Source organism: Ylistrum balloti, unplaced genomic scaffold, assembly GCF_031769215.1.
Source record: "Ylistrum balloti isolate Yb309-2 unplaced genomic scaffold, AGI_CSIRO_Ybal_v1 Utg371328, whole genome shotgun sequence".
NCBI classification, from domain to species: Eukaryota; Metazoa; Mollusca; class Bivalvia; order Pectinida; family Pectinidae; genus Ylistrum; species Ylistrum balloti.
In genome coordinates this window covers 22,330-36,027 of record NW_026782707.1, presented here as the reverse complement: position 1 = coordinate 36,027, position 13,698 = coordinate 22,330, and the positions used below count along the sequence as shown (strand labels likewise).

General features: G+C 37.5%; 1 protein-coding gene across 1 annotated transcript; it reads right to left on the bottom strand.

Annotated features, from left to right (window-relative positions):
- Positions 1–3,973: 3,973 nt before the first annotated feature.
- Positions 3,974–13,318, bottom strand: LOC132562017 (fibrillin-2-like). The gene is made up of 9 exons (XM_060226740.1): positions 13,057–13,318; positions 11,655–11,807; positions 11,107–11,355; positions 9,594–9,842; positions 8,412–8,660; positions 7,277–7,525; positions 6,019–6,267; positions 5,050–5,253; positions 3,974–4,242 (listed from the first exon to the last, which is right to left on the bottom strand). The coding sequence occupies exons 1-9, from the start codon at positions 13,316–13,318 to the stop codon at positions 3,974–3,976; spliced, it is 2,133 nt and encodes a 710-aa protein (XP_060082723.1).
- Positions 13,319–13,698: the final 380 nt, after the last annotated feature.

Below are 13,698 nucleotides of genomic sequence, written 5' to 3'. Positions count from 1 at the left end.
TGTTCCAAAAGCCAGGAAATGAGATAATCTAGGCACTGTCTAACCTGCAATATAATACGCCGAGGATGCACATCTACATGTTGGTGTCATTTAAACAAACGTACACCCAAATAATGTTGATACAATGCAGTTAGGTGAGAGGACAGTTAAAACAGAAAAGTTTTCGTGGAACATTCGACCACTATTCAAAGCCATTACATATGCATTTTGTTGGAAACTACGTTGAATTTCCGTATCCAACAATATAAATCGGTCGCTATTAGGTTGGGTTTTTTTTCTTCCAAAACGAACGGCATTTAAATTCAGAATGTGTGGGTGTCTATCAAAGATAGTTGCAGCATCTTCTTGTTTGTTAAAATAGCGAAATTAAAAGATAATGATAATGCTATACGGAAAGATAGAATAAGAATAAAAGAATGAAAATAATTGATAAAGAAATTGATTGATCGTATCTTACTTTTTCATCTTCCCGATATCTTTGACCTGATCCACGAATAAATAGGTAAGTTTTTTCTCCCAAAGCAGACAGTTTCCGGAAAATATCTACTTACAATATTAAACGTCTACAACTAAAAATTTACAAAGCAATGATAATAACCTAAAACTAAAACTTACAGGTTTTTTTTTTTTATTATTGTATTTCTTCTCATCCACATCCTTAGTTATTTTGAGTACGGACTTTGGCAAAGTCAAAAGTCAACATTTAAAAAGTATTAATGTGGAGACAAGCACGGCCGTACATAAAACACAGAATAAACAAACATAAACAAATATTTTGATATATTATTTATTATTTAGACATTTCTATATTCCAATACATACAAAGCTTTCTGATAGTTCATGATAGTATCACGGTTAATACTCTGCACATCTTAATCCTATTTAACATATTCAGAATTCTAGTTTCATTTTAGATATAATATATACATACCAACACGTAAATACTTAGATAATGCAGAAATAAACCTCCTTGTAGATGTAATAACATAGAAACAAGTTAGAGTGTATATAACTGGATTGTAAATAGAACATATTTATTTGCAAATATCACCGATTCGTAAATAACAGAGAATTACGCATCGTTGTAAATATAAACAATCTATATAAATAACATAGAAACAAATTTAACTGTAGAAATAACTGGTGTGTAAATTCAAATGACATAGAAATAAAGCTTTAATATACATAAATTAAAGGTTCACTGGAAATGTAACTGGTGGATAGTGTAGATATAAGTGTTCTATAGATACAAGTACCATTGTAAATATAGCCGGGAGGTAATGTAAAAATATTTTTCTATCAGGCAATAAACATAGAGTTAATTTTACAACTTAGATATAGGTAACAAGTAGAAACAAAGACACAATTTAAATATAATCCTTGTACAGAAAATGTACAAATAAAGTAAAAAATTATATGAAAATATCAAAAAATACATTTTATCTTCTATTGTAAATATGTACTCATATGTAGAATTATGGTTCATTGTAAATATAACTGGCGAGTACATAATGTAGAAATAGGGTTCGTTGTAAATATAACTGGTGAGTACATAATGTAGAATTATGGTTCGTTGTAAATATAACTCGCCAGTACATAATGTAGAAACACGGTTCATTGTAAATAGAACTTGCGAGTACATAATGTAGAATTATGGTTCATTATAAACTTTATTAATTTTACAACAATTGTGAGTCAAGTTATTTTAACTTTTATTGATTGCTCTTGTTGGCCTGTATGAAAGCGTGCGAGAGCTCTTGCGGTGGGAGGAAACCGGATTTCCTGTAGAAACCCCATGTGGTCGGGAAGGTGTTCCCTTACCTTGTTACGTACGTTCGGTGGAATCGAATCCCAGACGGCTGGGTGAGAGGCGACTACCATTGTAAATACAACCGGTATGGAAATAATGTTGAAATATACGTATGTAGTTCCGTTGTAAATATAACGGCATGTAATTATGTAGAAATATAACGTCATTGTAAATATAACGTTATGTAAATATTGTGTAGTTCCACTGTATAATGTAGAAATATACACATGTTAATACTGTTGTAAATATAACGTTATGTAAATATTGTATAGTTCCCCTTTATAATGTAGAAATATTGTGTAGTTCTGTTGTAAATATAACGGTATGTAAACATTGTGTAGTTCCACTGTATAATGTAGAAATATACACATGTAGCTCTGTTGTAAATATAACGTTATGTAAATATTGTATAGTTCCCCTGTATAATGTAGAAATATACACATGTAGCTCTGTTGTAAATATAACGGTATGTAAATATTGTATAGTTCCACTGTATAATGTAGAAATATACACATGTAGCTCTGTTGTAAATATAACGGTATGTAAACATTGTGTAGTTCCACTGTATAATGTTGAAATATACACATGTAGCTCTGTTGTAAATATAACGGTATGTAAACATTGTATAGTTCCCCTGTATAATGTAGAAATATACACATGTAGTTCTGTTGTAAATATAACGTTATGTAAATATTGTGTAGTTCCACTGTATAATGCAGAAATCATGCATCACTGTATGTAATTGTACATAAGTAGTACACAGACATCGCTCCACTGCATACTATCTATATGTTTATACATATAGCTTAAAAATATTGACTTACGTCTTGTATTAGTAACCTTTTTACCTCAAAGACATAACCTTGCTGGTAATTATAAATTAATGAACCTACGTTTGGTGTCATTAACAGAACGTATTATAAAGTAGAGCCCGATTCTAACGTTAACAATCATAGTTAACATTGTATCAATAACTCAAACAATGAAATACACAGAAACAGACGTTAAAGCGACAACTAAGAACACAATATCACAGATATTTTCAACACACATTCAACAGTCTCAATATTACACAGCACTGTTAAACACAACACAAATAACAGCATCGCTTCAAAGACGTCAAACACGATACCTAATCTAGCTACTCTGACTGGTCGCAGTAAGCAGTAAATATGACTATAACATAATATAGCACATGACTTAGTTACACTGACTGGTCACAGTAGGCAGGTAAATATGACTACAACATAATATAGCACATGACTTATTTACACTGACTGGTCGCAGTAGACAGGTAAATATGACTTTTACATAATATTTCATGACTTAGTTACACTGACTGATCGCAGTAAGCAGGTAAATATGACTATTATATAATTTTTTACGACTTAGTTACACTGACTGGTCGCAGTAGACAGGTAAATATGACTTTAACATTATAATTCACATGACTTAATTGCATTGACTGGTCGCTGTAGGCATGTAAATATGACTATAAAATAATATATATCATGACTTAGTTACACTGACTGGTCGCAGTAAGCAGGTAAATATGACTATTACATAATTAAATCACATGACTTAATTACACTGACTGGTCACAGTAGGTAGGTAAATATGACTATAACACAATATATCATATAATTTAGTTTCACTGACTGGTTGCAGTAGACAGGTAAAATGTGCTTCTAACATAGATGACAGCAATACATATTACAGCGATGTGTCGAATGAAACAGTCAAACCCGAAGACGTGATCTAGTTTCTCTCACTGGCCGCAATAGAGAGGTAAAACACAACACAACATATTGGTATCGTGAGGATAAAAGAAGGCGGCTGATATTCATTCGACTTGCACTAAAATGATGAATGTGTCGTCACTTGAGTGATGGAGTGGCCGGTGTCAAGAACCTCACAGTCAAAAGGTTATGGCAGACCAGCGATGGAGGGGACACACAAGTGTTAAGTCTGGTCGTCCACTTTACTGTATAACCTGTAGACACGGGAATGGACTCTGAGCTCCGTTAGAAACGTCATCGTTTTCAGTGTATAAATTACGCTTGCAGCATAGTTTCATTAGATGGAATAACATCCAAGGTTCGGTACACAGTGACGTAAGCATTTAATGTGGACAGACTCAACGATCTTCACAAATCAAAAATGTCAAGCATACGACTCGTTGTTTCTCTCTCGCCGTCTCTGACGGCGTAAACGGAGATGTTTACGGATCACGATGACAATGCTCGCAATCAGCACAATACACAGAGCTCCAGCCAGGACACTTACCACCACTTTTAGGTCACCATTGCTTTCAGAAAATTTCCCAACATCCGGGGTACCTAACTGGTACGTTTTAGTCGTCATCTCATCTGACTCTCCGGTCTCTCCGTGAATGTTATCTTCATTTCTAGAGAGCGAATAATCCACGAAATCTGTAAATGTATACATACGTTGTAAGTCGTTAATGTGTTAAGATCTATCACAGTCGAACCTGTCTATAAAGGTCAACCAATGGCGCTATGAAATAAGGTCTCTAGAGACTGGTGACCTTTATGTAGAGGTCCAGTATACTTGGGACTGAAACAAGTGATTATTTGTTAATAAAGAAGTTCGTTTCAAAGCAGGTTTGGCTGTGTGTTATGATTACTTATTTAATCTTGTCAGTGATAAATTGTCGCGTTTTCCTTTAAAAAGAGCATTTCTTTCAATGCACTTTGATCTGTACCTTCCACTACCAGCCACTGCTAAATACTATAACAACTTATTTTCAAAGATATATAACAGAAATATTTCATAACCTGTGTTTATCAAAATGGGAGCGTGGGGGGGGGGGGGGGGGGGAGAGGAGGTACACGAACCCAAAATCAGCACTAGATTACCCCAACATCGATCTCACACCGCTAGTTATTACAATGTATACTTATGGGCGCAAAGTCTTTCAAAACCTTACTCCAAACTAAATGCTTTTCACAAATGGAATAGCGACGCCGACAAGCACGCCAATTAGCTGAAAAAACCTTGAGCACCATGTATAGTCACATGTACAACAGTCTACCCGCACTGCATCAGATTATACTACACCAATAACAATGCACGGTAAAATTTTGAATTTTGAACATGCGAATAGTTGCTACTTTGTTCAGGAATGATATCAGTAATAATATCTATTGACCAAGAAATTCAAATCCATATAATAAGGTGACAGTGAGCATAAAACATTTCTCATCCCTTTAATTTACCTTCTTGTATTTCTGGATTAGACCCGGAATCATAATACGAGGACGGCTCGAAGTTATCTTGTTCCATCAGGAGTTGTGTCTCTTTGAGCATGGATGACTTTTCGTTGAATACGAGACAGTAGAATGAACCGTGAGTGTTGATACATACAGACACACCCACTTCCGGTTCTGGACAGGCAGGAGAATCGTCACACTCGTTTATGTCTAAAAGACAACGGACGGTAAGTTACTACAACATCTGGTTCGAGTATGTCGGTAACTTTACTAGGCAAGATGTATGAAACAAATTAAATACAGGTTACAGAAACATAACAACCGAAAGTCTCCTAAACTCACGGTACCACAGGGACATGAAGGCAGATAATATAATGCCACTCTCTCACGTGTATTAATGTCCGTATGTATTTTTTAGCCCCATTATGATGGTGGTGGGCTATTCTAATCGCCCTACGTCCGTGCTCCGTTGTTCGTCCGTTAACAATTTTTATTACCGCTGTTTCTTGAGAAGTACTTGATGAATATTTCTCAAATTTTATATGTAGGTTACCCCTGGTCCGTAGATGTGTCCATTTGATTTTGGGTTTAATCAAAAAACAAAATGACAGGCAGGCGGCCATCTTGATTTTTAACTTTAAAAGTTCGTTATCGCTATTTCTTGAGCCTTTCACAGTCCAAGAAAATAATAAACAATCCAATATGTGGTTAAATATCAGGTGTATACATTGATTTTACTTGTGGTCTCTTACCAGAGAACTTACCAGGACTATGATAAATAGTACTCTTAAAACAATGTTAGTATAGAGGGGCATGTAACGCCTTTCTTCCATAAACATTTATATATTTCTCTGTCGTTATATAAACATGCTTCCGAACTACTTGTTAGCTCAAAATGAACTACTTCTGATGGTTTCGACAAACATCTGTCTGAAACAGATTATATTTATCTCTGGTCTACTCTGATGTTCTTACCGTGACATGTCGTATTGTCCATATTCAGCTTAAACCCGATGCGACATCCGCACGTGTACGTCCCGGGGGAGTTAGTACACGTCTGGTCACATAGCCGTAGCTCCGTACACTCGTCCACGTCAGTACAGTTGTGTCCGTTACTGTCCAGTTTATAACCGTCGTAACATAAACAGTCGTACGCTCCATTCCTGGTGGCGGCACACACGTGTTCACATCCGCCATTGGTGCCGTCAGAGCATGCGTCAACAACTAAAATAGAAAATTATAAAATATATTTATAATATACGGCGATGATAATAGGATCATTCTGCGCATTAAAATCACTCACCAATACATCGCCTCTTCAAGGAAAAAACACATCCCAAGTATGCAGTTTAAGTGACAAGTAGTTTAGGAGATAGGTCACGGAGAAACTTTTTCTTTAGAGTAGGCCAAAGGTCAAAATGTATATCTGAGTGATCTACTTTTAATATAACACAAATGTGATGATAATGTTAGGACATAAGGAGCGATTTGACTTTCTCACATTCTCACAGCGCTTGCGGTATAAACTATGTAACGTTTAGACAATTCTGAGGATTGACTTTCTCACATTCTCACAGCGCTTGCGGTATAAACTAGGTAACGTTTAGACAATCTTGAGGATTGACTTTGGACATCACAGTTTGATCTGACGGTACACACCAGGTAACGTATAAACATGCAGGACGATTTGACTTTCTCACAAATCTGACGGCAAACACCAGGTAACGTATAAACATGCAGGACGATGTGACTTTCTCACAAATCTGACGGCAAACACCAGGTAACGTATAAACATGCAGGACGATTTGATTTTCTCACAAATCTGACGGTACACATCAGGTAACGTATAAACATGCAGGACGATTTGACCTTCTCACAACTCCGAAGGTACACACCAAGTAAGATACACCAGGTTAATATGTATGGCCAGTCACTTCCTAGGAAACTTTCACTCCTCTCAACTCAACAGACGGCCTCTTCTCTCTTAGAGAATTAAATTAATCTAATCTTCGTCCTTGTCCTTTGACTTATTTCATTTATGTGCGAAAAGTTTACCAAGAAAATAAAATATAAACATTCATCAACTTAATTATGTGACGAGAGGTTAGCAACAAGATGTTCAGCTTTTACCCTCTCAATGTTAATTAGATACAACTTATTTACAGGACACCAACAACACTATTGATTGCTATATAAAACTAACAAATTTATTTAAACTGATACAGGTACTTACCGTTACACGTGAAGTTGTCGGTGTCCAGTATGTACCCCTCTCGACATCCGCACGTGTACGTCCCGGGGGAGTTAGTACACGTCTGGTCACATAGCCGTAGCTCCGTACACTCGTCCACGTCAGTACATTTGTGTCCGTTACTGTCCAGTTTAAAACCGTCGTAACATAAACAGTAGTACGCTCCATTTCTGTTGGCGGCACACACGTGTTCACATCCGCCATTAGTGCTGTCAGAGCATGCGTCTACAGCTGAGATATAGAATTACATTACCTTTATATTTTTAGAAGTAACCTTGTTGATAAACGAACGAAATATATTATCTTTATGCATCATAAAAGTGTATATAACACCATATCTAGTGGCGGCATACACGAATTGCAATCACTCACCAATACATCGCCTCTTCAAGGTGGAAACACATCCCAAGTATGCAGTTTAAGTGATAAGTAGTTTAGGAGATAGGTCACGGAGAAACTTTTTCTTTAAAGTAGGTCAAAGGTCAAAATGTAGATCTTAGTGATCTACTGTTGATATAACACACAAAATTGTACCTCGAACCTGACTGGATAATGTTTGGACATTAGGAACGATTTTACTCTCTCACATTCTTACAGCGCTTGCGGTATAAACTAGGTAACGTTTGGACAATTTGGAAGATTGACTTTCTCACAGATCTGGCGATATACACCTGGTAACAGTTTGTCATGCAGGACGTTTTGACTTTTTCACAACTCTGAATGTATACACAAGAATATGTTTAAACAAGCCCCCGGAAGATAAGATACACCAGGTTGATATGTGTAACCAGTCACTTCGTAGGAAACTTTCACTCCTCTCAACTCAACAGACGGCCTCTTCTCTCTTAGAGAATTAAATTAATCTAATCTTCGTCCTTGTCCTTTGATTTATTTCATTTATGTGCCAAAAGAGGAAAATCTAGTCCTTGGTAGTTTACCACGAAAGTAAAATATTTATCAATTTGAATATATGAAGAGAGGTTGACAACATAATGTTATGCTCTACTTTTACCGACTCAATGTTAATTAGATACGGCTTATTTACAGAACCCTAACAGAAATATAAATTTACCTTAAAAACTAACAAACTTATTTCAAATCAGAGACAGGTACTTACCGTTACACGTGAAGTTGTCTGTGTCCAGTATGTACCCCTCTCGACATCCGCACGTGTACGTCCCGGGGGAGTTAGTACACGTCTGGTCACATAGCCGTAGCTCCGTACACTCGTCCACGTCAGTACAGTTGTGTCCGTTACTGTCCAGTTTATAACCGTCGTAACATAAACAGTAGTACGCTCCATTCCTGGTGGCGGCACACACGTGTTCACATCCGCCATTGGTGCCGTCAGAGCATGCGTCAACAACTAAAATAGAAAATTATAAAATATATTTATAATATACGGCGATGATAATAGGACCATTCTGCGCATTAAAATCACTCACCAATACATCGCCTCTTCAAGGAAAAAACACATCCCAAGTATGCAGTTTAAGTGACAAGTAGTTTAGGAGATAGGTCACGGAGAAACTTTTTCTTTAGAGTAGGTCAAAGGTCAAAATGTATATCTGAGTGATCTACTTTTAATATAACACAAATGTGATGATAATGTTAGGACATTAGGAGCGATTTGACTTTCTCACATCCTCACAGCGCTTGCGGTATAAACTATGTAACGTTTAGACAATCTTGAGGATTGACTTTCTCACAGTTTGGACATGCAGGACGATTTGATTTTCTCACAAATCTGACGGTACACACTAGGCAACGTATAAACATGCAGGACGATGTGACTTTCTCACAAATATGACGGCAAACACCAGGTAACGTATAAACATGCAGGACGATGTGACTTTCTCACAAATCTGACGACACACATCAGGTAACGTATAAACATGCAGGACGATTTGACCTTCTCACAACTCCGAAGGTACACACCAAGTAAGATACACCAGGTTAATATGTATGGCCAGTCACTTCCTAGGAAACTTTCACTCCTCTCAACTCAACAGACGGCCTCTTCTCTCTTAGAGAATTAAATTAATATAATCTTCGTCCTTGTCCTTTGATTTATTTCATTTATGTGCCAAAAGAGGAAAATCTAGTCCTTGGTAGTTTACCACGAAAGTAAAATATTTATCAATTTGAATATATGAAGAGAGGTTGACAACATAATGTTATGCTCTACTTTTACCGACTCAATGTTAATTAGATACGGCTTATTTACAGAACCCTAACAGAAATATAAATTTACCTTAAAAACTAACAAACTTATTTCAAATCAGAGACAGGTACTTACCGTTACACGTGAAGTTGTCTGTGTCCAGTATGTACCCCTCTCGACATCCGCACGTGTACGTCCCGGGGGAGTTAGTACACGTCTGGTCACATAGCCGTAGCTCCGTACACTCGTCCACGTCAGTACAGTTGTGTCCGTTACTGTCCAGTTTATAACCGTCGTAACATAAACAGTAGTACGCTCCATTCCTGGTGGCGGCACACACGTGTTCACATCCGCCATTGGTGCCGTCAGAGCATGCGTCAACAACTAAAATAGAAAATTATAAAATATATTTATAATATACGGCGATGATAATAGGATCATTCTGCGCATTAAAATCACTCACCAATACATCGCCTCTTCAAGGAAAAAACACATCCCAAGTATGCAGTTTAAGTGACAAGTAGTTTAGGAGATAGGTCACGGAGAAACTTTTTCTTTAGAGTAGGTCAAAGGTCAAAATGTATATCTGAGTGATCTACTTTTAATATAACACAAATGTGATGATAATGTTAAGACATTAGGAGCGATTTGACTTTCTCACATCCTCACAGCGCTTGCGGTATAAACTAGGTAACGTTTAGACAATCTTGAGGATTGACTTTCTCACAGTTTGGACATGCAGGACGATTTGATTTTCTCACAAATCTGACGGTACACACCAGGTAACGTATAAACATGCAGGACGATGTGACTTTCTCACAAATCTGACGGTACACACCAGGTAACGTATAAACATGCAGGACGATTTGATTTTCTCACAAATCTGACGGTACACACTAGGCAACGTATAAACATGCAGGACGATTTGATTTTCTCACAAATCTGACGGTACACACTAGGCAACGTATAAACATGCAGGACGATGTGACTTTCTCACAAATCTGACGGCACACACCAGGTAACGTATAAACATGCAGGACGATTTGACTTTCTCACAAATCTGACGGTACACATCAGGTAACGTATAAACATGCAGGACGATTTGATTTTCTCACAAATCTGACGACAAACACCAGGTAACGTATAAACATGCAGGACGATGTGACTTTCTCACAAATCTGACGGCAAACACCAGGTAATGTATAAACATGCAGGACGATTTGATTTTCTCACAAATCTGACGGTACACATCAGGTAACGTATAAACATGCAGGACGATTTGACCTTCTCACAACTCCGACGGTACACACCAAGTAAGATACACCAGGTTAATATGTATGGCCAGTCACTTCCTAGGAAACTTTCACTCCTCTCAACTCAACAGACGGCCTCTTCTCTCTTAGAGAATTAAATTAATCTAATCTTCGTCCTTGTCCTTTGACTTATTTCATTTATGTGCGAAAAGTTTACCAAGAAAATAAAATATAAACATTCATCAACTTAATTATGTGACGAGAGGTTAGCAACAAGATGTTCTGCTTTTACCCTCTCAATGTTAATTAGATACAACTTATTTACAGGACACCAACAACAATATTGATTGCTATATAAAACTAACAAATTTATTTAAACTGATACAGTTACTTACCGTTACACGTGAAGTTGTCGGTGTCCAGTATGTACCCCTCTCGACATCCGCACGTGTACGTCCCGGGGGAGTTAGTACACGTCTGGTCACATGGTCCATACTCCGCACACTCGTCCACGTCAGTACAGTTGTGTCCGTTACTGTCCAGTTTATAACCGTCGTGACACAAACAGTCGTATGCTCCGTTTCTGGTGGCGGCACACACGTGTTCACATCCGCCATTAGTTCCGTATGAGCATGCGTCTACAGCTGTAAAACATATAACTAGATATGTCATTATATAGCTCTGATATGACGTAATAATGATTGTAGAAAACGACACATAGGACTGCTGTGATGGACGATGCGTGCGTGCGTGCGTGCGTGCGTGCGTGTGTGTGTGTGTGTGTGTGTGTGTGTGTGTGTGCGTGCGTGCGTGCGTGCGTGCGTGCGTGTGTTTCGTGTGTGCGTGTGTGTGAAATGTCTGAATATTTTATATGAAAGTGCTTGCACTTTACTAATAAGAAGTGCTCTCAATAGTATAACTTATATATCATCTGTCCACATACTTGTCAATGATGTTGTTTCCTCGGTGTCTTCGTCCTCCCCCTGGATGTCCGGAGAGATCCCCACCGCAGACGCCGAGCAGTGGTAGCTACCATAGGAGTTAACGCAGATCTGTCCTCCGGTACACAAGCTAGTATTAGCACATTCGTCCACATCTACAAACCAGAAAAAAACATTCGCCAGTATCTAAACTACATAAATACTATCCATTCATCCATGTCCACATCTACAAAACATAGTAATACACTCGTCCATATCTACAATACATAGTAATACACTTGTCCACATCTACAAAACATAGTAATACACTTGTCCACATCTACAAAACATAGCAATACACTCGTCCACATCTACAATACATAGTAATACACTCGTCCACATCTACAATACATAGTAATACACTCGTCCACATCTACAACACATAGTAATACACTCGTCCGCATCTACACTACAGTAATACACTAAAAAAACAATACATAGTAATACACTCGTCCACATCTACAACACATAGTAATACACTCGTCCACATCTACAATACATAGTAATACACTCGTCCACATCTACAACACATAGTAATACACTCGTCCACATCTACAATACATAGTAATACACTCGTCCACATCTACAATACATAGTAATACATTCGTCCACATCTACAATATATAGCAATACACTCGTCCACATCTACAATACATAGTAATACACTCGTCCACATCTACAATACATAGTAATACACTCGTCCACATCTACACCACAGTCTACCACAATACATAGTAATACACTCGTCCACACCTACAATATATAGTAATACACTCGTCCACATCTACAATACATAGTAATACACACGTCCACATCTACAATACATAGTAATACACACGTCCACATCTACACTACAGTAATACACTCGTCCACATCTACAATACATAGTAATACACTCGTCCACATCTACAATACATAGTAATACACACGTCCACATCTACAATACATAGTAATACACACGTCCACATCTACAATACATAGTAATACACTCGTCCACATCTACAATACATTATAATACACTCGTCCACATCTACAAAACACAGGAAAGCAGTCGTCCACACAATAACACATAGAAGTACATTCGCTCAAATCAAAGATACTTAGTAATAGTATTCTTTGATACAGATTGTTCATATTCATTTTAGCTGTAACGCTAGCTGATTAAAGACCTATTTACCAATACCTGTTTTATTTTGTAACTTGTCATTAATTGATACAATTGTTGCTTGCGTACCTTGTAGTTGCACTCTTTGAGGATTTTATAACATACTAATAACACGTGTCGTGACGTGTTGAGCATGTGCCTTAACATAACACGTGTTGAGAGTGTGTCTAACGGTAACACGTGTTGATTTTACGACTTACCGTTACACCTGCTGTTGGTGACACTATCCAAAGAGAACCCAGTCCGACAGCTACACTCGAAACTGCCCACTGTATTTGTGCAGGTTTGTTCACAAGGTCCGTATTCTGTACACTCATCGATGTCCGCACAGTTGTGTCCGTCTATGTCTAGTCCGTACCCAGTGTTGCAGAGACAGACATAGGCACCGCTTCTCGTGCTCACGCAGACGTGCGCACAGCCGCCATTTGTACCGTCCGTGCAAGCATCCACAACTACAATCATAACACATTTGTCTAATACATCGTCACGTAATAATTTTATGTTACATCAATATGTAACGGGAGTTGTATGAGAACGGCATACCTTAATGACATATATTTACCAATTTATAATTAAACAGTTACAACTATATGTACCACTTAGGATGATAGTGATTTATGAGAAGTACTATTGAAAAAAGGCGAAAAACGTAAGACGCTTGGACCTTATTTTGATAAACTCTGACTGAAAAAAAATCCAAAAAACTTACACGTAGGAGTTGGTCCCTGTCAACTCTGTGATATAGTTTTCATCGTTTCATAATACTTACATGTGGCAGTTGGTCCCTGTCAACTCTGCAATATAGTTTTCATCGTTTCATAATACTTACATGTGGCAGTTGG

Bases quoted from the DNA above. Each gene is read 5' to 3' on its own strand.
- LOC132562017 (XM_060226740.1), bottom strand. From the start codon at position 13,318: ATGATTGTAGTTGTGGATGCTTGCACGGACGGTACAAATGGCGGCTGT. The intron at 8,661-9,593 runs GTAAGTACCTGT...TTTCTATTTTAG, and splicing joins AGACAACTTCACGTGTAACG to TTGTTGACGCATGCTCTGAC. The intron at 5,254-6,018 runs GTAAGAACATCA...GTTGTCTTTTAG, and splicing joins GGACAATACGACATGTCACG to ACATAAACGAGTGTGACGAT.